Raw genomic sequence first — 25,149 nt, forward strand, 5'->3', positions numbered from 1 at the left:
GGATTTCTCATCCAGGGCCACCATTCCCCTGCCCTAATCACCCAGGGTCAGATGCCAGAAAATCAGGCACAAGCCCTATGCTTCAGAGCACACTGAAACTATTCAAACCAGCCAATCCCAAACCTGTTTACCCTGCCTCACCCATTCCTTCCCACAGAAACCACGATACAGGCTCCTGCCCACTTTCCCCTCACCTGGCCTCCTGACTGATCCTGTGATTTCACCATGTGTGACCATGTGGGGCGTGGCATGACCCCTCCTCTTGGAAACCATGAGTAACACACTATCTTTGCAATGGCAATCATCTCCAGATCTGTTGGCCTCACCATGCCTAAATAATAAAACTTAAATTTTAAAACACATGGTAGATATGGCACAAGGGAAAGGCAAATTCCACATCACAAGGCGTGGGATATAGAATAGGTTTTATTGGGGAAACTTACCAGCTAGGGGTCAGTAAAATGAGCACAGGTCCTGTGATTCTTCCATCATCCCACAAAAGGGAATTCTGGAGAGAGTTGCTGCTGTTTCAGGGAAGAGCTCCTTCTAACTTCTCAGTGTCAATGTTAAGAAAGCAGCCTTGTCATTGGGGGCCATAGGTCCACTGTTTGGTCGACCTATGTTTATTAAGTGCCAGTGTTGACACAGTTGTCTAGGGAACCCCTACGGAGAGGGCTGGAAGCTTAGATAGGGCCCTTCCCTCTGGGAGGAGAGATCCTGGTCCAAGCTAGCTTAGTCCAAGCAACTCAAGGACCTCCAGGGCACTTTTGGACAAAACTGCTTGTTACAGCATGGCTGTTACTATAATGTATCTGCATTGTTTGCTTACTATATGGTAACAGAAAACACGGAGTTTTTATTGTAGAATCAAGCACTGTCTACCTGTCCATTTCATCTTCACAGCCCTTTATGGTCTAGATTCTACTGTTTAACTGAACAGAAACTGATGTTACTTAATTTGTCTCAGGTCACATGGTTTGGAAGTGATGAAATCTGGACTGTTCTGAAACAAAACGGTCTGACTCCAGAGTCCATACTCTTAGATATGTACTCTGTTGAACTGCCTTTTCACATCTGCCTTCTCCACCAAACCAACGGCCCCTTCCAGGAGGTCTGTGTTTTTCCACACATTTCTTCAACAATACAGAATGCTTACTTTGTGCGGGCACTGCGCTAGGCACTGAGCAAAGAATTATAAATAAGACCGTGTCCTTGCCATTATAGAACTTAAAATTTTAGTAGGGAGGCAGACGTTAAACAGAAAGGACGCATAATTACGTGATAAGAATTACAAAGGGGAAAGTAGAAAGGGCTCTGAAGGTGACTGACAAAGAATCTATCTAACCTAGACTGGGGAAGTCAAGACGGTCAGCTGAGATCTGACTCAAGAGCGAGCTCTGGCCGCATGAGATGCGGGAGGAAAGATTCCATCAGTTTATCTCCGACTCCTCAACCCGTGGCCTGGCACACGGCGGAGCACGGTAAGTGCTTGTGAAGTCAAAGGGCACTAGGGCGGGTGGATGGGCAGGCAAACGAACAAATGCGTGAAGAAATGGCCCGACTGACGGATGCGCGGACGGACGGAAGCGTCGAGGTGGGGCGGCCATCTGGTACGGCCGCAGGCTCTGCCTGTGTCACGGCCAGGCTGAGGCAAAGCGGCGGGAAGGGCAGAGGCCGGACGGGGGCGGTTTGGGAAGCACCCGGGGCCGCGCTGCCGGACCGCCTCACTCACCCTTCGCTCGGCGGGCTGCGGGACAGACCCCAAAGAGGGAGCAGAACGGCCTCGGGCGGCGCGCGCCGGAAGTGGGAGCGGGCGCACCCCTCTAGGAAGCCGGGAGGACTGCATATTTGCAGCTCGGTGGCGGGCGCGCCGCGCGGAGGCTTGGGAAGAGGGATGCGAAGCCGGGAGGAGTGCGTCTCTGCGGGGGACCTGGGCCCCCACTGCCCCGCTTCAAAATGGTTGACAGGCGACGGAGAGAAGAAAAAAGAAATACAGGAAGAGAGAGAGCTTTATCTCCAAGAATATAAAAATAGAACCTTCCATCTGTACATTTGGGGAAGAGGAAGACATGACCACATTCGTACACCACAAACGCCTGCCTTCAGTGCCAGTTCTGGACAGTTCGGGGTGGAGTGCGTGGGGACGGAGGGGAAGGGCTCAGCCCAGGCTTCGCGAGGGTGCAAAGCAGAGAATCGACCCTGCCGTCGTGGGCAGGGGCGTGCAGGGCCATCATGGAGCAGAAGAGTGAGAATACTTTTCTCCTAGAAGGCGTTACTCAAGCTGAGTCTTGTCTAACGACTAAAATGTTGACTTAGAGGAGTGGCCAGAGGCAGAGCACCGCAATGGGAAGTTCAAGGCATGCTGGGGAATTAGCCCAGCATCTTAGTTGGCTGGAACCTAGGCTGAAGGATACAGTGGTGTCACGTTTCGAGAGTTTCAAATGCCACTCGGGAATCTGGAATGCATTTAGTAATCAGTGCAGGCCGTTTACACGTGACAAGGCCTGAATTATACTTTGGGGAGGTAGCTTACGTAGTAGAGTGGATTAAAGGGCAAAACAGGTAAGAAAAAGAAAACAGGCATTTGGAAACATGAACTTAGCAGGATTTGCTAGTTTCTGAAAATATGATTGAAGATAGAGAAGGGGATGACATCGCCAAGGGAGATCTTATGGGAAAATAAACAGGGAATGATAAAATACCAGTGTGTGGGGGTGGGAAGAGCAAGAACATATAGAGAAGAGGAGCTTCTCAGAAGAGGAGAGCCCAGATGGTTCAAACATCATAAAAGTCAAGCGAGAGTTTCAGGAGAGAGAACAGGTTACTAGCAGATGGGGCAGAGAGCTGGAGGAGGTGAGAATTCAGGTGATGCTGGGTTTTTTGTTTTTTGTTTTTTTAAGCAATGTGGTTTTTTTGTTTTTTTTTTTTAACATTTTATTTATTTTTGAGAGACAGAGACAGAGCAGGAGCAGAGGAGGGTCAGAGAGAGGGAGACACAGAATCCAAAACAGGCTCCAGGCTCTGAGCCTGTCAGCACAGAGCCGGATGTGGGGCTTTAACTCACAAACCATGAAATCATGACCTGAGCCTAAGTCGGGCACTTAACTGACTGAGCCACCCAGGCACCCCAGGTGATGGTGTTATTAAGGGGAGGGGCAGAAGAAGGGCTGGAGAGAGATTACCTGTGGAATGTACTTGCCAGGGGTTGAGAAGTGTATGATAAGACACTGAAAATAGGTAATAGTTTCTTTGAGAAATGTGGTCGTGCACGAAGGGACAAGAAAGGACACTTGGTTGGACTAGACAACAAGATTGAAAGATGTCTGTTTTTTAAAGATACTAGAGATCTAATTTGTCGAAAAAGGGTAAAATGTGAGTAGGAAGAAAAATTGAAGATAGAAGAAAAGAGAGATACATAGCTGATGGGGAGAGAATGATACCAGATAGGTAGATGGAGTTGTCTCAGAAAATAAGATGAAGCATTATAATAAAAAATGGTGCATTTTGGTCTTTGTTTTTTGATGCTCTGAATGCAGAACAGCCAAACAGTATTGGTTAGTAATGCTGATTTTATAAGTAAATAAGTGTACATACAGTTTGTTGAATTTTCACAAACGGAACCTCCTCCTGTTCCAGCACTCAGCAAAGAAACAATATTATCGGTCTTCAGAAGTAGCCCCTGTGCTCTCAAGTCCCCACCCTCCTCTAGCCCTGAAAGATAGCCACTACACTGAACTCTGAACATGATAGGTTGGTTTTGCCTCTTCTTCTACTGTATATAAATGGAATTCAATATGTACTTTCTAAAGTCAGTCTTCTTTCAACATTGTGAAATCCATTCATATTGTTTTGTGCAGATGTATGCCATACATTTTTATTTCTAATAATATTGTAGGATTATACCAATATCCATTCATTCTATTATTGATGAACATTATTGAAAGTGAGGTATTTAAATCTCTATATATTTTTTGCATGTTAAACCAACCTACTAGGTTGGTTTACACTGGTACACACTGAATCGCAGTGTATAATTCTTTTTTATGTATTAATGAAGTTAATTTGCTAATATTTTATTGAGGACTTGTGTCTATATTGTTAGAGATATTGGTCTGTTTTCTTTTCCAGATCACTTTCTTTTCCTGTGATATCTTTGTCTGCTTTGACATCAGAGTAATTACTGGCCCTCTCTATTTTCTGGGAGAGATTGTGAAAGACTGGTATTCTTTAAATGTTTGATAGAATTTACTGGGCCTTTGCTTTTCTTTGTTAGAAAGTTTTTTACTATTAACTCAATTTATTTACTTTTCATACATTTATTCACATCTTCTATTTCTTTCTCAGTTTTAGTAATTTGTATATTTCAAGTAATTTGTCCATGACACTTATATTGTGTAATATGTTGGCATGAAGTTATTCATAGTATTCCCTTATATTCTTTTAAATTATTACAGAGTTGGTAGTGATGTCCCCTCTTCTCTGCTTTTGTTAATCTCTCTCTTTTTTTCTTGGTCAGTCTGTTAAAGGTTTGTCAATTTTTGCTTATATTTTCAAAGAACAAAATTTTGGGTTCATTGATATTTCTTTATTATTTTTCTGTTTTCTATTTCAGTAATTACTACTCTAATCATTATTAATTCCTTCCTTCTGCTTTTTTGTTGTTAAGTTTACTGCCTATTTTCAAGTTTCTTAAGGTGGAAACTTAGATTATTGACATGAGATTTTCTTCTTACATAGGCATTTTAATTTTTTTAAATATTTATTTATTTTTGAAAAAGAGAGAGAGACAGAACATGAGCCAGGGAGGGGCAGAGAGAGAGAGGGAGACACAGAATCCGAAACAGGCTCCAGGCTCTGAGCTGTCAGCACAAAGCCAGACGCGTGGCTTGAACTCATGATCCTCAAAATCATAGCTTGAGCAGAAGTCGGACGCTTAACCAACTGAGCCATCCAGGCATGCCAACCTAGGCATTTTAAAGCTATAATTTTTTCTCTACATGCTGCTTTGGATGCATCTCATAAAATTTTATATGTTGCATTTCACTTTCATTTAGTTAAAAAATATATATATATATTTATATTTACATAAACATTTTAAAGAATGATATATATATATATATTTATATATTTATCTATATGGATAAATATATATTTATCTATCTATATATTTTTTAGAGAATGAGAGAGCACACACACACATGTGAGATAGGGGCAGAAGGAGGGAGGGAGGGAGACAGACAGACAGACAGACAGACCCAATCAGACTCCACACTCAGCATGGAGCCCGTCTTTGGGACTCAGTCCCACAACCCTGAGATCATGACCTGAGCCAAAATCAACTGTTGAATGATCAACCAACTGAGCCACCCACTCAGGCACCCTGAGTTTAAAATATTTTCTAATTTCCTTTGTGATTTCTTCTTTGAAGCACAGGTTATTTAGATATGGGCTATTTAATTTCCAAATATTTGTAGAGTTTCCAAATTACCCTGTTGCTTGTATGCCCCTTGTGACAATGGAAGCTTCATCAGCCCCTCTCATTTGAGGTGGCTCTGGTCTCTCAACCCTCAGAAGTGGAACCCCTCACTGGGCACCCCATTTCCTGCATGTAGAATCCTAGAAATCTAACAGGCTTCCTTCATTTTGTCCTGTCTCTGTCTGATTCAGTCCAAGCTGTCAGTATTTCTGGTGATACAACATTCTCAAAAACCATGCTGGTCTTCTGTGGATATCAAGGGATCCCACAGTTATATGCAGGGGTTCTCCACAGATCCTTTCTGGATAACCCCATTTCTGTTTCTGGTTTCTGTTGAGATAGTTGATTGGAACCATGAGTCACACACCCAGTCCTCTCCACCAAAAGTTTTCTAGCTACATTCATGGCTTTGTCTCCAGAGCAAGGATAGGCTGGGAAATTTTCTAAATTATCAAGTACTGCTTCCTTTTTTGCTTAACAGTTCCATTCTCAATTTATCTCTTTCCTCTCACATTTTACTATAATCAACAAGGAAAAACCAGAACACATCTTTCATACTTTGCTTGGAAAGCTCCTTGTCTAAAAATCCAAGTTCATCACTTACAAGTTCTATTTTCCACTCAACAGTAGAACATGATTCAGCCAAGTTTCTGCTAACTTTGCAACAAGTATCACCTTTTCTCCAGATTCCAATAATATTTTCTTCATTTTTGTCTGATACCTCATCAGGAGTGTATTGAATATTCAATATTTCTAGCAAAATTCTCTTCATGACAATATATGTATTCTCTAAGACGAAAGAACACTGCTCTACTATCCTTTTCCCTTCCTTCCAAGTCCTTGCCAGAGTCACCTTTAACATCCATATTTCTACCAACAATCTCTTCAAGGCAATGTAGGTCTTTTCTATCATGAGCCTGAAAACTCTTCCAGCTTCTAGTCATTACCCAACTCCAAAGCCACATCAACATTTTTAGGTATTTGTTAAAGCAGCACCTCACTTCTGGTGTAACAGAGTGGCTTAATACCGCAGAACTTTATTTTCTCACAGTCTGGAGGTTGTAAATCCAAAATCAACGTGCTTGCAGGACCATGCTCCTTGTGAAGGTTCTAAGGTTCATGCTTATTTCCAAACTTCTGGCAGTTTCTGGCAGTCCTTGGTGCTCTTTGCCTTGTAGATGCATCACTTTAATGTCTGCCTTCACATTCACATGGTCTCTTCTCCCTTCTGTTGAGTCTCCTTTGAGTCTGAACTTACCTTTTCTTTTTTTAAAAATTTTTTTTTTTCAACGTTTATTTATTTTTGGGACAGAGAGAGACAGAGCATGAACGGGGGAGGGGCAGAGAGAGAGGGAGACACAGAATTGGAAACAGGCTCCAGGCTCTGAGCCATCAGCCCAGAGCCCGACGCGGGGCTCGAACTCACGGACCGTGAGATCGTGACCTGTCTGAAGTCGGACGCTTAACCGACTGCGCCACCCAGGCGCCCCTGAACTTACCTTTTCTTATAAAGACTCCAGTTGGTGGATTAAGACCCACCTTAATCCAGTATGATCTCATCTTAACTTGATTACATCTGCAAAGACCCTATTTATAAATAAAGTCACATTATAAAGTTATTATATATATTATTATATTATATATATATTATATATATATATTATATATTATTATATATATACATTATATATATATTATTATATATAAATTATATATAATATATATATAAATAAATATATATATATTATTATATATAAAGTCACTGGGTGGCTCAGTCGGTTAAGCGTCTGGCTTCGGCTCAGGTCATGATCTCGTGGTTTGTGAGTTCAAGCCCCGCGTCGCGTCGGGCTCTGTGCTGACAGCTGGGAGCCTGGAGCCTGCTTCGGATTCTGTGTCTCCCTCTCTCTCTGCCCCTCCTCCGTTCATGCTCTGTCTCTCTGTCTCTCAAAAATAAATAAACATTAAAAGAATTAAAAAAAAAAACCAGGTACTAGTGGTTAGGATTTAAACATATCTTTGGAGATGGGGGAACACAATTCAACCCACACCAATGTTAAGTACAAGCGAGAGTCGTTCAAACTTCTGTGACTTGGTTTTTTAGTTGAAGACTTCAAACTGATGCCAGTAACCTCACTGACTGAAAAGAAATGATCTGATTTGAATTCAACTCTAGAGGTCTTGGGGAGTTTTGGTGTTTCTGATACAAGCCTATGCATCTCTGTCAAAGTGAACGTTGGAAACTGATTATATTGGCCATTATTTCACTTTCTGAATCTCAGTTTTCAGCATGGGTTCTGTTTTTAAAAAGTCACAGTCAATTGGAATGCATATTAACATTTCAAAGACATTGGATTGTCCATAATTTAGATATATCATTCACAAAACAAACAGGAGCAGTCTACTTGTTAATCTTTATTTGACAAAAAGGAAAGTCAATTTTTTTCATTTGGCTTCACAATTTGTATTTATTTCCCTTGTTTACCTGGACCTAGAGATTAATTTTTAGATTAAAATTAATTCTTTGTGAAGACTGATTATTCAGTCTAAAGGAAATTAATTTCTCATACAATATAATACATGATAAGCAAAAGTTCACATGTAGGTCTTGATGTTCAACTTTCTGAAGAAGAGGTCTATAGTTTCTATCATATTCTCAAAGTAGTCATATTATCCAAAAAGGATTAAGAACCACTACTGTAGAACCTATGCTTAAATCAGACATATGTTAGTTTGGCCTAGTTTCCCGCAAGAAGAAATGTAATAGGAAACAGAAATTAGGTAGAATACTGGTGGGTGAGTTATCAGTTCTATTCTTGAGAATCTCATATCATTTCCCATGTCTGCATTATCACTCCTGATCTCTTTGGAAACCTTTGAATTCTTTTTACCTTACTGAGAGGAACCTCTTCAGTGTCAGCTGGTGTGGACCACAACTGGGTCTAGGGTTGTTCTGGCTGACTGATCAAACTGTTAGATTCCAAGCTGGCTTCTTAGCCTCAGAATGCATCTTTGGTAAGACTCCACAAGGCAACAAATCTAGCACAATCTGAAAAAAAGTTTGATTTCCTTGGTTAAATGCTCACAAAGTCTATGTTCACATGATCATTTATTTCCATGTAAAAAATTAACAAAACCCTTAACTTTGCACATAAGAATTAACCTCTGGTTAACCTCTTTCTCATTCTCTTTTACTAAAAACCTTTCAAAAGTAGTATGTCAACTATGGTATTCTCATATACTGCTGGTGGGAATGAAAAACAACTCAGCCAATCTGACAAACAGTGTAGCACTTTCTTAAAATGTTAAACATACAACTACCATGAAAGAAAAAAGTATATGTCCATGTAAAGTCTTGGACACCAATGTTTGTAGCACCTTTATTTGTAATAGTAAAAAACTGGAAATACCCAATTCCCATCAACTCATGAGTGGATAAATAAATGAGGGGATAAATAAATAACAATGGAATATTATTTAGCAACACAAAGGAATGGACTACTAATACACACAGTAACATAGATCTCGTAATAATGCTCAGTGAAAGAAGTCTGACCAAAAAAAGAGTGCATTCTGTATAATTCCATTTAAATAAATCTCTAAAACATGCAAACTAATCTATAGTAACAAAGCAGAACAATGGTTGGGAGCTGTGGGAAGAAAGGGAGGAGATACTAAACATAGAAGGAAACTTTTTGGGTTGCTGGTTGTGTTCACTATTTTGACTGTGGTGATGGTTTCACTACTGTATACATATGGCAAAACTTATCAAATTGTCTACCCGAAATATTTGATGATTGTTACATGTCTGTTATATCACATAAAACTGGTTTTTTAAAAAAGTATCTACACTCCTTTCTTGGGAGGGCTGGACCTAAACAAGTTATTTACAGGGATATCAGGGCCTCAATTTGTATACCCCTAAGATTTCAGAGATCAGAAGAGGGTCTTGAGCTGGGACAGAAAGACCTCTACTTCTACCTCAACCATCATTTCAGCCAGCCACCACTTTCTCAAATCTGTACCTCTTCTTCCCAACATCTCAACCTAAATCACATGTCTCAATCCTTCTCCTAATCCCCCCTTACTTCCCAAGATATTTCCAAGGACACAACAATATTCTTTCCTATCATGATATGCGCCCCACCCCATCCCCCCAAATTTCAGGTCCTTCTTCTCACCCTGATCCTTTAGCCACAATGAGGACTGTACTGGCAAGAAAACTGTTTAGTTTCTAGTTCATTTATTTCTACTCTAGTCTTTATTATATCCTTCCTTCTACTGGTTTTGATTTTGGTTTGTTCTTTTTTTAGTTCCTGTAGGTGTAAGATTAGGTTATTTGAGACTCTTCTTGCTTCTTGAAGTAGACTTGTATTGCTATAAACTTCCCTCTTAGGACAGCTTTTGCTGCATCCCAAAGATTTTTGGACTATTGTGTTTTCATTTTCATTTGTCTTCACATATTTTTAAATTTCGTCTTAAGTAAGCCGTTTAGAAACAGACCCTGTGGCCTTCCTTGATGGCAAAGTTTATGAAAATCCAGCTTCCCAGCAATTTGGGAATTGCTGAGCATTCCTATTTTTAAGGCAATGGTTCTCAAAGTGTGGTCCCAGAGCCAACAACAAAAGCACCTGAACCTGGGCTCCCACCCCAGACCTACTGAGTGTTAAACTCTGAGGGTGAGGTCCAATAAAAAGTATTTTGACAAGGCTTCCAAATTATTTGGAGGCATGCCACTGTTCTGAGGAAAAAAAACAGAGAGGACAGGTAGAAAGTTAGAATGGAAGCACACCAGCAAATATGAAAGGAAGGTGGAGTGGGGATTCAAAAAGAATAAGATAATAAGAACTCATTATTATGTAGTCAGAAAACCCACCCTGCCCCAGAGAGCTTTCCTGAAAGGTGTTTCGACATTCACGTCAAGAACCGGCAGATAGGCCAGCAAGGTACCTGTCGCTGGCTCACCAGGTCGCTAGCTATAGCTCCGCTGAGGTCAGCTTCGCGGAGATTCACGGGTTAACTCTCGGCAAACACCGTCCGACCCGCCGCCGTGGCCGCCGCCCCCTTGCGTGTGCTCACGTGCGAGGCTCCGCGCCATAGAGCTGAGCAATCCTCCCAGATTCCTAGAGCGGACGCGGCGATGGCGGGTTCGCAGCCTGTGAGGCTTGACAGTGACCTGGAGAACAAGTCAAGGTATGGGTGGTGTCAGGTAGCGGGGGCCGGGGATCTCGGGTGATCTCGCCTGCTGTGCTACCTTGCAGCGCCACCAGGGAGCCCTGTGTGTTTTCTTGAGTCCTTGGAGAGTCTAGGCCGCCGGGATCGCCCCCAGGCGCCGCTCCTGGGCTCGGTGGATCCTTGGCCTAGTGTGCTTTGGGTATCCGGTCAGCGCCTCGGCCTTGAGTTCACCTGAATGAACACCAGAAACTTTGGGGGCAAGTGGAAATCAGGAAGGGGATGCATTCACGCAGATCAGACGAGCGTGCCAGGGAAAGAGAAACCTGCACGTGTGAGTGCTGGAAGAAGGGAAAGAGGGAAAGAAAAACATAATGATGAGGGATCAGTTGTCAGTTCGGTATGATAAAGGCACCCAATACAGTGTTAACCGCTGGAACAAAAGTTTTAATTCCCTCCCCTGCCTTATCTTTCCAGGATGCCCTTATTTCAGTAGCACTAACCTCCACTTATGTTGGAAGGTTTTTAGACTTGGAATGGAGTACACATATCCAAAGAATGCCTGACTCTAGGATGATGAGGGAGGAAACTCAGTGAGAAAAGCTCGTGGAGATTAAATGAGATTTTGTTTTCTCCCTCACGTCTTTTACATCTAGGGGATGTTTCTGGTGGTCTAGTCTCAGAAACTTTATCTCCAGTCTCCACCATGATTCCCTTCCAAACCCAGTGGTGCCCAGTTGCCTCCAGGCTTCAGACTCCTATGTGGACAAGAAAAGCTTACTAAGGAAATGGTAATTCTCCAGTTGCTCCCTGAGGTGGTAAGTGGCCCGTTGCAGCCCATGGAGATCCACTTCCATTATGAATCTCAAGAACACCGCCTTCTGTCAGGTGAGAAGCCGTGTGTTATATCTTTCTTAATGGTTTCAGGTGGTGGGGAGGGTTGTTACCGGGGCTGTGTTAGCTTTTTCAAGTGCTATTGGTGTTCTTCACTGCCTTCCCCACACGATATTAGGCAGTACTATCTCTTTAGTGCTGCAAGCACAGTCACATGGCTTTACTGTGAATTTTAGCAATCAAATTCTCATGGAATTCCCTCCTCTCCTTAAATCCCCAGAGTTAGCCATTTTCCCATTCTAACCACCTTATCACCAATCTGTCAGTGTTTGATATTTTCCCTTTAAAATCTTCTATGGGGCGCCTGGGTGGTTCCGTCAGTTAAGCGTCCGACTTCAGCTCAGGTCATGATCTCCTGGCTTGTGAGTTCGAGCCCCAAACTGCTGCCAGCTCAGGGCCTGGAGCCTGCTTCCCATTGTGTGGCTCCCTCTCTCTCTGCCCCTCTCTGTCTCTTTCTGAAAAATAAATGAACACTATAAAAAATCTTTTCAAGTCATCCTTTTTATGTGTTGTAGTGGCATAGTTTAAAGTTTGGAAGTCTGATAGCCTGGATTCAAATACTAGCTTTGTCATCATTCTGTTTCCTCATTTTATAAGTATATAATAACTCATACTTTGGAGGTTATTTTGAGGATTGTGTCTATTACCACGTAATAAAGAACCTCAAAACTTAGTGACCTAAAACATGAGACATTTTTTTAAAATGTTTATTTATTTTTGAGAGAGAGCACATGCATGCGTGCACACATTCCCCCTCCCCCCCCCACACACACACGAGAGTGAGGGAGAGGCAGAGAGAGAGAGAGAGGGACAGAGAATCAGAAGCGGCCTCCGTGCTGACGGCACACAGCCCGAAGCGGGGTTTCAACTCACTAACCGGGAGGTCATGACCTGAGCTGAAGTCAGACGCTTAACTGACTGAGCTACCCAGGGGCCCCAAAACATCAGACATTTTTAAACCATGTTTTCTTATGGTTCTGTAGGTCGTCAATTTAGGCTGGGTTCAGCTGGGCAGTTTTTCTCCTGGTTGTCTAAGATCACTCATGCAGTCATCTAGTGGCTCAGCTAGGGCCAGGGTCTGAGTTGGTATCAATCATATATGTCTGGCTATTAGTGCCGGGTATGGCTTGAGTCATGTATCTGCAGCAGGCTAGCCCAGACTTTTTCACAGGGCAGCCAGTCTCCCATACAGAGAGAGGGAAAGCCCTGGGATGCATAAGCACTTTTCTAACCTATTTTTGTGTCATACTGAAGTTATAATGACCAAAGCAAATCACATGACCAGTTCCAGAGTCATTGTGGAAGAGAACTGCACAAGGGTATGGGCATTTGGAGCGTCTCATTTCCGCATCGTATTTTGCTGCTGATTTTGGTCCTCTCATTGCTGCTCTTTGGCCTGTGAAATTCACCTTCTATTGTCATTTTCTTTTACTCTAGATCTTCTGCCTCTTTATAGTTTTGAAGTATCTCTATTTTACTTTGTTTCTTCTGTGTTTAGTACTTGTCTTACCTTAAGAATCTATTCTCAGGAAGCTAGCTCTCATTTTTCCTGAGAATCACTGCAGAATTGGGTCTACTTTCAGTTTTACATAAATTAATATACATATTGTATGTGTTTGTGACTTTTAGAGTGTGTTTAAATAACTTTTTTTTTTACTATAGAGTAATATAATTATATAAAGTGCATTTATAAAACATAGAAAGGCACAAAACAGAAAAATTAACCTACAACCCCAGCATCTAGAGGTGGTCACTGCTAACGTCAATGTATCTTTCAAGTAATTTAACTATTCAACAAATACTTATTATTGATATATGTTTATTAATCAGATTATAGCTTATTAATTGTTACTAACCATATACTATGATTAGTTATTGAGGGGTTACTCTATGTGGGCACTATTATAAGTGCTGGGCATATAGCAATGAACTGAAAAGGTAAGTCTTTGCCCTCAAGGAGCTTACATTCTGGTGAGAGAAACAATCAATGAATGAATGAATGAATGAATGAAAGAAAAATAGAGTATAGATAGTGATAATGGTTATGAAGAAAACAAACCAGGATGTATCAGTCTGGATTCTAACAGGAAACAGGTGGTTTGAATGCAAATTCAGCAATCCAGTGTTTCATGAAGAGGATGGGCAGTATTATAGAAATTAACAAGGGATAGAGAACAGCCTTGGGATCAAAAAAAAAAAAAAAAAAAAAGAGGAGCAGTTGCTACCTTTAGGCCTAAAGCTACAAAGGGAGAGACTAATTAACCAGATCCTGGAGAGTATACTTATAAGGTAGAGCTGCCAATAGGAGCCAAGGCCTTTGCTCAAAGAAACACATTACTTCCAGCTCCTGGCCCAGCAAGAAGAGACTCTGGATGTAGAGTAAAGAGCTAGATCTCAGTTTCCCTGGGATTTAGCACTAAAAGTCCTATATCCCAAGAACCCCCTCTGTTGTGGACAACCAGGATAGCTGGTCATTCTACAATTCTCCTCCTACTTTGGGCCAACTCTAACTGCAAGCCAGAGGACACAGAACCCCAAGAGCTGCAGTGCATAAACTGGTATCAACCTCTTGGAGCACAGAGCAAAGTAAGCAGTAGATCTAGACGGTCAAAAGGAGAATATCCCATTACAGTCCACCCCTTTTAATCTATAATATTTACTTTTGTTCTTTGTTTGGGTTATGTTCCAAACTTAGCAGAAAAACAGTCTCTTAAGCTACCATTTCTTTGCAGGTTGACTTGTAATTAAATTATATTCCCATCAGGGGTGCCTGGGTGGCTCAGTTGGTTAAGCAGCCGACTTCAATTAGGTCATAATCTCACGGTTTGTGGGTTTGAGCCCATGTCGCGTTCTGTGCTGACAGCTCAGAGTCTGGAGCCTGCTTCAGATTTTGTGTCTCCCTCTCTCTCTCTCCCCTCCCCCTGCTCAAGCTCTGTCTCTCCCCCTCTTAAAAATAAGTAAACATTAAAAAAATTGTTTTAATAATATTCTCATATGAAACATAAAACTTTACTGCCACTGGTGCTTTTCATATTAAGTATTGAGGAAAAGGGAGGGAAAGGCATAATAACCTTAAAGTAACTGCTACAGTTTTTGCTATTCACAAAGCCAAAACTGATAATCAAAACTATCTTCTTACATCACCCATTCCATATGCCTCTACCCTCTGCCAGAATCTTAGTGGCAGAGTTCTTTACCTAGTTTAGTAACAGAAACCTGTTTTCCTGGATGATTTGAGTCCTTGATGATCCTGTCTCTTCCGTATTACTTCAGTGTACCATTGACTGGGCATTTTAGACATGAGAGAACTTGGAAGCACCTCCACTGAATCCCCTGACTCCTAGACCTATTGTTCCTTGCCCTTACTATGTAGCAGCAGCCAGTTCCCCAGTAGCAATTGGTATCTGTCATCCTGGCCAATAGAGTGACACTTTCTCTCCCTGTTGGTTCAGCCGCATGAGGAGCCCAAAGTGGCCAGGAGGCAGTCTCAGATTCAAATTTAACAAAATCATGACTTTATTCCATGGTAGAAGTATTTCTTCTTTGAGAACCAGAACCCCAAGCCCATCAAACCCAAGATTAGGGGAATAGAAAGTAAAAATAATATAAGTGGGTTATTAGTTATATAGTAAGAAGAGACATTTATTACTACTCCTCTACCCTTAGCTCCTATACCCATATATTCTGGCCATGGAGAAGGCAACACTGTTTATTGTTCTCTGGTTTAAGGCATATATTGCATCCTGTATGATGGTACCCCAGACTTATCCGGGTGTTGTTGCCTGGCTGGTACTGTAACTGAGCCTTCAGTAAATCATTCCACGATTACTGAAACCCACTTACTTCTGGGTGATGGGACATGTGGTAAGACCTGTGAATTACACGTGTATGAGCTTATTGGTGTACTTCCTTCCCTGTGAAATGACTAATTTGGAGGCAATATTGTATAGAATTACCATGATAATAATACACATTCTCTTAAGTCAATGCTAATTTGTATCTGGGCTGTCTGTTTAGTCCTTTGAAAACAAATTGTTGCTCTCTTTGTGATAGAAGGGGTCAAGTGTGATGAATCTGCCCCCTAGTTGCTGGCTAGCTCCCCTCCAGAGACCTTATTAGGGGCTCAGTGTTGGACCCAGCAGATGGCTACATGGGTGTATAGCTGTGATGATAGGCATATCAGCCTTGATAAGCAGACATCCATATTATTGAGCTCATGCATAGCCTCCATTCCTGCTGCTATGAGCACTTTGTACATAAATCCATTGGGCAAGCATTAGTAAAAAAAAAAAGGCTAATTGACATTCATAACATGAATCACTATGCCCATCTGATTGAGAGGGTTTTTACAGAGAATGCCCTTTGGTGAGTATTTACCCAGGGCACAAATATATTCATTATTTGCCCATTCTAGGAGATCTAGCCTCATAATTTTCTTCCAGAATCCTTATTTCTAGTCTTCCAGTCTTATTCTTTGAGGTACCTAACTAATTATATAACCCATTAGTCACTATCCTTGAATCATTATAGGCATGTATCTTAGGCTATATTGCCTTCCATGAAAATGGACAACCAGGTGTATACCTGAAATTGTGCCTACTGGGAAGATTTGCCTTTACCAGTGTGTTTCAGGTCACTCCAGAGTCAGGGAATAAGTGAAAGATGCGTTTTCAGCTAGTGTCCACATGCTGGTCAGGCCCAACTATACCAATTCTGTGCTTTTTCTTCCTCTGTTAACTGGTAAGAGGGAATTCCCATCAGGCCATGAACGTAGGCTAATGGAGAGGGGTAGTGGAGCAATAGGAAAAGGCACTGCGGCAACCCAGGTCACTAGCACATAGAATTTGTCTTCCAGACTTGCTTTTATACTGGAATGCTGATTTGTGTGTCCAGTTTCAGATTTGATGGATCAAATAACTAGTTCACATGGTCAGTTTGTAATAGTCATTTGGTGCTCTGTGTTCAAGCATTAAGTCTCTATTAGTGCCCAAGTGCAAGCCAGGGTCTGCCTTTCACTTAGAAAATTGTTTTTGACAGAAGAGAGGATGGCCTTACTTCACTATAGTTCTCTTCTAGAGGCTTGCAAGAGGCCTAATACAGCATGCCTGACTGCTGCAGACACTTCTTATACCATTGGTTATCCTGATAAATAAAGTCATGTGACAGGACAACTTGCATTGCAACCTGGACTTCTGCAGAGCCTTTTATTACTCTAGTCTCACTCGAAAATAACAACCTTACAAGTTACTCATATTAGTTATTTCAGCACATTCGACTGTGGTCTTTGTTGCCTCAAAAATGCAGGGCTTATCAAGGATTGTGCCTTTCTAAGGTGATAACAGTTGGTTAGAGACAGAAGTGAAGTAAAAGAACAAGCCCTATGAGGGCTTTCAGGCAGAGGGAATAGCAAATGCCAGGGACAGGGTCAGTTTGGTGTAGACAGAAAATAGGGGTAGTTGTGGAATGAAATGAGAACAGAGAGAGAAAGGACGAGATGGAACTTTTAAGCCATAGTAAGGACATGGAATTTATTCCTAGTGTAAAAGGAAACCATTCGAGCAATTTATGCATGAAAATAACATATAAAGGTCACTCTGTTGTATGGACAATAGAAGAGAGGTATATTAGTGAGAAGAAAACAAATGTTTCAAGAAGAGAGTAATCAACTATATCAAAAAAATAAGTAAGATTGAGAATTGGATTTGTCAAGATAGAGCTTATTAGGAATTCTAGTAAGTGCAGTTTTGATGGAGTTAAGGAGATAAAAGCCTGATTGCAATGGATTAAAAAGAGAATAGACTTGGGGCACTTGGGTGGCTCAGTCGGTTAAGCGTCCGACTTCGGCTCAAGTCGTGATCTCATGGTTCATGGGTTCAATCCCCGCATCAGGCTCTGCTGACAGCTCAGAGTGTGGAGCCTGCTTCAGATTCTGTGTCTCCCTCTCTGTCTCTGCCCCTCCCCAACTCCTGCTCTGTCTCTCTCGAAATTAAATAAACATTAAAAAAAAGAGAGAGAATAGACTTAATATTGGTTAGAATATAGAGCAGTGTGAACTCATACACTCAACAATGAGACCCCAAAATTCTGATCCTAAGTTTATATAACCTGGAGAAACACTTGAATATGTGCATCGATATAAATGTACCAGCAGATTCATATCAGCATGGCTTGAAACGACAAAATGTTACTGTCCATTGAAGGAGAATGGGTAAATAAAATGTGGTATATGTCACGCTATAGTAGTGAGCATGAATGGACTACAGCTACACACATGAATATGGATGAATCTTCCAAACATAATGTTGAACAAAAAAAGCAAGTTATAAAATATATGTGATATAATTCCTTAAATCTATATAGTTCAAAACATGCTCTATTTGTCTTCTAGAGCTGCCATAACAAAGTGTCACAGACTGGGTGGCTTAAACAACACAAATTTATTTACTCACAGGTCTGTGCATTAACTTTGGTCATCTACGCTTTGCTTTCTTCTAGAAGATTCATAGTTTTAGTTTTTCTGTTTAGGTTTATATTACATTTCTAGTTAATTTTTGTGTATAGCATAAGGAAAGAGGGTGAATTTGTGTTCTTGTTCAGTTCTAACACTTTTTGTTGAAACGAGACTGTTCTTTTACCATTGAATTGTCGTGGCAACTTTGTTGAGAATCAGTTGTACATATATGTTTGGATCTATTTATGGACTCAGTCTTTTTTTTTTTTTAATGTTTATTTATTTATTTATTTTTGAGGAGTGGAGGGGTTAAGAGAGAGGGGGACAGGGGATCCGAAATGGACTACATGCTGATAGCAGAGAGCCTGATGCCACTCAAACTCACAAACCATGAGATCATGATCTGAACTGAAGTCAGACACTTAACCAGCTGAGCCACCCAGGCACCACTATTAATGGACTCAGTCTTATATTAATAGATATGTCTGATCTTATGCACTGCTTTGATTACTGTAGCCTTATAATAAAGTTTGAAATCAGGTAGCATAACTTGTCCAATTTTGTTTTTCCTTTCCAAAATTGTTTAGATTCTTCTGGTCATGAAGTTTATAATCAGTTTGTCAGTTTCTACAAAAAAGCCTGCTGAGGTTTTGATTGGGGTTGCATTGAATCTATAGATCATTTGGGGAATGATTCCATCATCTTAACAATATTAAATCTATCTTTCCATAAGTGATGGCATATATTTCTGTTTATTAGGTCTTCTTTAACTTCTCTCAGCAATGTTTTGCAGTTTTCATTATAAAGATACCACACTTATTTTGTTGAATTCATTTTTAAATATTTCATTTTTGGTGCAGTTAAAAAATGTTTTTAGGGGCACCTGGGTGGCTCAGTTGGTTGAGTGTCTGACTCTTGATCTCAGGGTCATGAACTCAAACATGTTGGACTCTGTGTTGGGTGCGAAGCCTACTTAAAAAAAAGTTGTTTTTTTCTTTTGTTTTTAAAGAGAACACAAGCATTAAAACCACTTGTATTTATTTATTTATTTATTTATTTATTTTTTACTGTTTATTTTTGAGAGAGAGAGAGAGGGAGAGGGAGAGAGAGACACAACATGAGCATGGGAGGGGCAGAGAGAGAGGGAGACACAGAATCTGAAGCAGGCAGGCTCCAGTCTCTGAGCTGTCAGCGCAGAGCCCAATGCAGGGCTTGAACTCCCAAACCGTGAGGTCATGACCTGAGCTGAAGTCGGATGCTCAACCAACTGAGCCACCCAGGCGCCACCCCGCCCCCGCCACTGCAAAGAAAAGGTTTTTAATTTTAGGCTCTAATTGTTCATATCTAATGTACTGAAATACAGTTCGGTTTTGTATATTTCTCCAATAAACTCATGTACAACATATAACTTTTTTGACACACTTTAGTATTTTCTGTACACATGATTGTGTAGTCTATAAATAAAGACAGTGTGCCTTTTTTTTTTATTTGTATCTCTCAGTTTTTCTTGTCTTGTTGCATTGGCTAGCAATATTGAATAGAGATTGTATAGTGTTGAGTGGTAAGAGAGGTCATCCTTATTTTGCTCCCTTGTTCCCAGGAGAAAAGCATTCAATGTTTAACCATTAAGTATAGTGTTAGCTGTTGCTTTTTCTTTCCTTTGTATTGGAATCGTTAATTTACATATCACACAATTGATGTTTGGATTTAAATATACCATATTCTTGGGGCACCTGGGTATCTCAGTTAAGCATTCAGCTCTTGGTTTTAGCTCAGGTCATGATCTCACAGTTTGTGAGATTGGGCTCTGCACTGGTGATATGGAGCCTGCTTGGGATTCTCTGTCTCCCTCTCTATCTCTGCCCCTCCCCTGCTTGCTCTCTGTCTCTCTCTCTGAAAAATAAATAAATAAACATTTTTTTAAAAAGGAAAAAACAAATATGTCATCTTCTTATTTGTTTTTATTTATCCCATCTTTTGTTTCTTTTTTTTTCTCCTTTTGCCTAATTTTACATTATCACGTTTTTTTGTTTTTCCATTTTTTTCTCTATTAACTTACTGTTTATACATCCTTTTATTGTATTTAATTGTTACGTCATAGCAGCCTTTTTCAGATGTGATTCTGTGAGAATTAAGCACCAATGCTCTAGGGCATTCATTGTAATCAACGTACTGATGTTTCTCCTGCATATCTATTATGGTACTAGCTGTGAACTTTCTTTGGGAGAATTAAGAAAATGGTCATTCAAATTATTTTCTGTTTTATTCTCTTATGGAACCCTGGTTGAAATATGCTTCCTTAAACCTATTACAACATATACGTTTGATTTATTACAGTTTATCTTAGTTTACTATTTCTAGGACAATCCAAAAATCTTATAATGTTTTAGTTTTATGGACTTTCCTCCTCTTGTGCTATTTTTGCCATGTATTTTAATTCTCTCTATATTGTAAACCCCGTAAGAGGTTCATGTTGCTTAAGTCAGTCAGTACACATTTAGATTTACCCATAAACTTAACTTTTTCCAATGCCCTTGCCTCTGGTAAAGGGAAGAAGCCTCTACTTGGAGACCTGAGATTTTTTACTTTCGCCCTTGAAATTAATCTGTGCCGTGTTTTCAGCTCTCTAGACCATTTTCAGTCTGACAACTGTGTGCCTTTTATAGTAAACCCCATTTAACAGTGGACTGATAGTCAAGAATTTCAGTGGAACTCCTACCGTCACAGACATCTGATATTGTTAAGCCTAGGAATCGCCTCCTCAAAAATCAACTCAGAAGAGATTTTTGATCTTTTCCTGATTCACACACTATACTTAGGAAGTCTGGTTACTGAATGTGGCTCTTTCTTAGCCACTTCCTTGTAATAATCAGGACAAAAGAGATGAGAGATTATAAAAACCTATTTTTGAAAATTTAAGATTCTGTCCTGACCATTCCTGGACTTCAATAGTTCCTTCTTTCCCCTAGTAGCAGCCTCTGATCTGCCTGGTTGGTGGTCCTCCCAGTGACAGCCAGGCTGCCACTGCCTCCTCCCCCTCTTCTTCCTTCCCCCTCTTCCTCCTTCCCCCTCTCCCTCAAGTATTCTTTCACATTGTTTACCTTACTTAATGTTAATAAGTTGCTTATGTATTAGCTTTCGTTTAGTCAAACTGTCATAATTACTATGACTAGGTTTCACTATTCCCAGATCTCCTGTGACAGACGTATACAGAACATATCTGGGTGAGACACTTCAATAAATGGTTGTTATGGGCCATTACTTATTGATTCTTCCCAATTTCTCTTTCGGAGGGTCATTTTCAGTGTTTTGGAGCACTCCCCTCTTGTGACGGCATCTTATAGGTAAATACAAATCTGTTTCACCTCAAACTTTCTTACGCTATGGAGAATACATTCCATTTGGATTTTTTATTGTTCTAGATGGTGAGACTAAGACCAAGATTGGAGAGGTGGCTTCAGAGGAGGAAATTACAACAAAAATTGAACCATTGCCTGAAGAGTCTGGCAACCCCAGAAATGATGTTCTCCAGGATTCTGAATGCAGAGGATTCTGTGAATTTGGAGATACATTAAATGAAAAGGATCAAAATCTCTTTAACAGAAGACAACATAACTGTGATGAATGTGGGCAAAGCTTTGCTTGGAGTGCAGGCCTTATTAGGCATCGAAGAACCCATTGGGAGAAACCCTATGAATGTGATAAGTGTGGAAAGGCCTTTAGTGTGAGCTCAGCTCTGGTTCTGCATCAGAGAATTCATACTGGGGAGAAACCCTATCCGTGTACTTGGTGTATTAAAAGTTTCAGTCGGAGCTCAGACCTTATTAAACATCAAAGGGTCCACACTGGTGAAAAACCTTATAAATGTGATGAATGTGGGAAAGCCTTCAGTCAGAGTTCCGATCTTATTATCCATCAGAGAATCCATACAGGAGAAAAACCCTATCAGTGCAGTCATTGTACTAAAAGCTTTAGCCAGCGCTCAGACCTGGTTAAGCATCAGAGAATCCATACTGGAGAGAAGCCTTACACGTGTAACCAGTGTAACAAACATTTTAGTCAGAGTTCTGATGTTATTAAACATCAAAGAATCCACACTGGAGAGAAACCATATAAATGTGATGTGTGTGGAAAAGCCTTCAGTCAGAGCTCAGATCTTATTCTGCATCAGAGAATCCACACTGGGGAGAAACCATATCCATGTAATCAGTGTAGCAAAAGTTTCAGCCAGAACTCAGACCTTATTAAACATCGAAGGATCCACACTGGAGAAAAACCCTATAAATGTAATGAGTGCGGTAAAGCTTTTAATCAGAGCTCAGTCCTTATTCTGCATCAGAGAATTCACACTGGGGAGAAACCCTATCCATGTAATCAGTGTAGCAAAACCTTCAGTAGACTTTCAGATCTTATGAATCACCAGCGAATTCACACAGGAGAGAAACCTTACCCATGTAGCCAGTGCAGTAAAATGTTTAGCCGAAGATCAGACCTTGTTAAACATCATAGAATTCATACAGGTGAAAAGCCCTATGAATGTGATGAGTGTGGGAAAACCTTTAGTCAGAGCTCAAATCTTATTCTACATCAGAGAATCCACACTGGAGAGAAACCCTATCCATGTAGTGATTGTCCTAAAAGTTTTAGTCGTCGTTCAGACCTTGTTAAACATCAAAGAATACACACTGGAGAGAAGCCGTACGGGTGTAACCAGTGCAGTAAAAGTTTTAGTCAAAGCTCAGACCTCACTAAACATCAGAGAGTGCACTCTGGGGAAAAGCCCTATCATTGTGATCATTGTGAGAAAGCCTTCAGTCAGAGTTCTGACCTTATTCTTCATCAGAGAATTCACACGGGAGAAAAACCGTACCCATGCCCACAGTGCAACAAAAGTTTCAGCCAGAACTCAGACCTCATCAAACATCAGAGAATCCACACTGGGGAGAAACCATATAAATGTCTTGAATGTGGAAAGGCTTTCAGTCAGTGCTCAGCTCTTATCCTACATCAGAGGATCCACACTGGGGAAAAACCATATTCATGTGATCAGTGTGGCAAAAGCTTTAGTCGGCGCTCTGATCTCATTAACCATCAAAAAATCCACGCTAGTGAAAAGCCACATAAATGCGATGCATGTGGGAAAGGCTTCAGCACATGCACTCAACTTACTGAACACCAGGGAATCCACACTGGGGAGAAACCCCACCGGTGTAGTCAGTGCAACGGAAGTTTTAGCCAGCTCTCTGATCTTATTGATCACGAGATAGTCCATGCTGGGGAAGACAGTCTAAATGTGATGAATGTGGGAAAACCTTTGGAGTATACACCAACTTTACTCAGTACCAGAGACACTACACCAGAAAAAAATCTTAGGAATGCTATTGATGATTATGAAAAAGGTTTTAATCAATGCTCAACTCTTGTGCTACAGTAAGGGGGAAAAAAACCACTGGACAGAAAATAATTTTTACAATGAAAGTTTCACTGAGAGACATTACTAAACTTAAAAATTCTGAGGAGGAATCCTGTAATTGGGAAAAGCTTCAGTGTGAACAAAAATGTTACTGAAGGTCAGCAACAATGGAAAGGAATTTCTGTCTGCTAAAATGTAAACAAAAACAAAAACAAAAACCTTTAGTCTTTTATTCAAATACAGTCCACAAGGGAAGAGTTTTATCATTAAAGAGATGTATAAGTATTAATGCAGAACCTTATCAGATATTGTAAAAATCAGTGTGATGGGGCGTGCAATCAGAACTCAGAAAGAAGTGTACTAGTGTTACAATCTCAAACCTTTAGAGAGCCCTAATTACCTATTGCATATCCGAGAAGTCACCTTAGAGAATGTAGGGAAAACTGAATTCCCTTCCGTATCTTAATTGGCATGTATTCTGATAATCAGCATGCCATTTATCTCCTGACAATGGAAGAGTCCTACCTTATGCTACTGTTAATTATCTGTCATTAAATTCCCTCTGTGTGAACATGCTATGCTATTCTGGTATTAAACTTATTAACTACATAACTCCAGTGCCCCATTTTCTCAGAAAATTTTCTTTGGCCTAGTTTTGGTTTTCCTAATGAATATGACTTTTCAAGTTCCTGCAGTATTCACAGCAAATATGGACTTGTTTTGCTTTCACTAATGTAGCCCATAAACTTGATTGGTTTGAGATCCTTCTTCACTACCATTTAATCACAGCTCCTAAATATGTGAAACAATTTTTTTAAAAAAGAGTTCCATATGTCAGAGTGTGAGGATTTCTCTTCCACTATGTGTATCTTGTCTCTATAGATTGAACAAAAATGAGAGCTAAAGTAATATCCAGTATGACTAATTTGTATAGCATATTCTGTCTAAAAATAAAAAGACATTGATTTTTTTCAAGTGGCAACGTTTATCAGACTTTTTTTTTAATGTTTATTTATTTTAAGAGAGTCTGAGAGCGGGCATGCAGGCAGGGTGTGGGTGGGGGCAGAGAGAGAGAATCCCAAGCAAGTTCCATACTCGGAACCAAGCCCCACGTGGGGCTTGATCCCATGAATCATAAGATGATGACCTGAGCCAAAATCACGAGTGGGATGCTTAGCCAACTGAGCCACCCAGGTGCCCCTGTTTGTTGATTTCTGACATAAATGTTGATAATAGGCTACACACACACACACACACACACATATATGCAAAGTTTTCAACAGAAAAATAGAAACTTTTTTAAAAATAAAAATCTCAAATTGTTTTTCTAGTATTAACCGCTTGTTAAAATTCCATTATTGTCCTTTACTTTGAATATTCCCCGAAATCACCCAGTTAATATTTCACTTTAACACATTGTTATTTACTACGTGCAAGGTATTTTTCTTTCGGTTTTACTATACACGAAGAATATACTGTCCCAACAAAGCATAAGTGACAAAGCCTGATGTATACAGAAAACACATGGCTCAGTGTAATCATGAGGGTAGACAAGATGCTTATAAGAGCTCAGAGGAGGTAAGGTTCAATTATGATTAGAAAGAAAAGGTAAAGTTTATGGAGCCCTTGAAATTTGAGTTTTGAAGGATGGGAGTAGAAGCATAAAGGCAGAAGGAAGTAGTCAACAAAGTAGTCAACAACAAGAAGCAAGCAAGTATGTGAAATGAGGTGAGGTATGTACATAGT

At 40.5% G+C, this 25,149-nt stretch overlaps 2 protein-coding genes and 1 long non-coding RNA gene across 3 annotated transcripts in view; 1 reads left to right on the plus strand and 2 right to left on the minus strand.

Moving 5' to 3' along the window:
* The window catches only part of LOC101093719, an 86,845-nt gene that overhangs the window by 10,212 nt on the left and 51,484 nt on the right, over positions 1-25,149 (minus strand). Inside the window, exon 9 of the mRNA XM_045041277.1 lies at positions 1,733-1,881. Coding sequence (XP_044897212.1) covers positions 1,733-1,881 — 149 coding nt within the window. The remainder of the gene's footprint in view (positions 1-1,732; positions 1,882-25,149) is intronic.
* LOC109493406 (zinc finger protein 271) lies at positions 445-24,381 on the plus strand. Its single transcript, XM_045042079.1, is given in 4 exon segments — positions 445-1,481; positions 11,302-11,533; positions 21,413-23,275; positions 23,278-24,381. Coding segments are annotated over 3 exon segments (2,049 nt in total). The 5' UTR covers positions 445-1,481; positions 11,302-11,433; the 3' UTR covers positions 23,364-24,381.
* LOC123381379 lies at positions 7,874-10,904 on the minus strand. The gene is made up of 2 exons (XR_006588259.1): positions 10,350-10,904; positions 7,874-8,522 (listed from the first exon to the last, which is right to left on the minus strand). It is a non-coding gene; the product is annotated as an uncharacterized LOC123381379 (long non-coding RNA).

Source organism: Felis catus, chromosome D3 (assembly GCF_018350175.1).
Source record: "Felis catus isolate Fca126 chromosome D3, F.catus_Fca126_mat1.0, whole genome shotgun sequence".
NCBI lineage: Eukaryota > Metazoa > Chordata > Mammalia > Carnivora > Felidae > Felis > Felis catus.